At 43.0% G+C, this 826-nt stretch overlaps 1 protein-coding gene across 1 annotated transcript in view; it reads left to right on the top strand.

Moving 5' to 3' along the window:
- Window positions 1-826, top strand: part of LOC115690287 (sugar transport protein MST5-like) — a 960-nt gene continuing 134 nt past the window's right edge. Inside the window, exons 1-2 of the mRNA XM_056317653.1 lie at window positions 1-293; window positions 692-824. Coding sequence (XP_056173628.1) covers window positions 164-293; window positions 692-824 — 263 coding nt within the window. The 5' untranslated portion in view covers window positions 1-163. The remainder of the gene's footprint in view (window positions 294-691; window positions 825-826) is intronic.

The raw sequence follows: 826 nt of genomic DNA, 5'->3' as shown, positions 1-826 counted from the left end.
AATAGGAAGTGAATGCCTGCTTCTCTATAAAGACCCAACAAGTGACTTCTTCTTCTTCTTCATTTCCTTGATTTAATCTTTCTTCTTCTGTTTCCCACTCTTGCATTTGCCTCTGCACTTACATGTTTGATGAACAGTAGATACAGACTGTAGCTTAAGCAATATGGCAGGCGGTGGTCTCGTTACCGGTCCCGGAAAGAACTATCCGGGCAATCTCACGTGCAGGGTTTTCATCACCTGCATCGTCGCCGCGACCGGGGGTTTGATCTTCGGCTATGATCTCGGCATATCAGGTCTCTCTTCTTTCTCTCTTTGACTCCTGATGAAGTGTGGAAGTTCTTGCGTATTAGATTATTTTGCGCAATGAAGTTTTTTAGTGTCGATGGTGAATGAACGTAGCTCAACCTCTGTGCCAAAAGATTATCACCGGTTAGATTGGTAAACAGCGAACGATTTGCTCATTATAGATTGAGATAAGTTGAAAAATCTGAAATTTCTTCGCCAGCTTCTTTAGTCATGTCTCTCGACCTTGCGCCATTACCAAACTCACAAAACAAAGTGTGATGTTATTAATATTGGAGGTGAAGTCTATATTTTTTCAGATTATTACAACAACAACAGCATGAGTGTGTTTAACTAAATGTTCTAATGTATGTCGAGTGCTACTAGTTTTTGATACGATGCATTGCAGGTGGAGTGACGTCGATGGACTCCTTCTTGAAGGAGTTCTTCCCGTCGGTCTACCAGAAGGAGTCGTCCGTGAAGCCATCGGACGATCAGTACTGCAAATTCAACAGCCAGATCCTGACCCTGTTCACCTCATCGC

Source organism: Syzygium oleosum, unplaced genomic scaffold (genome assembly GCF_021117445.2).
Source record: "Syzygium oleosum isolate NSW1041296 unplaced genomic scaffold, Sole_v2.1 Sole_v2.14, whole genome shotgun sequence".
NCBI classification, from domain to species: Eukaryota; Viridiplantae; Streptophyta; class Magnoliopsida; order Myrtales; family Myrtaceae; genus Syzygium; species Syzygium oleosum.
Note: the sequence above shows the minus strand (reverse complement) of the source record. Positions and strands in the feature narration are given on the sequence as shown.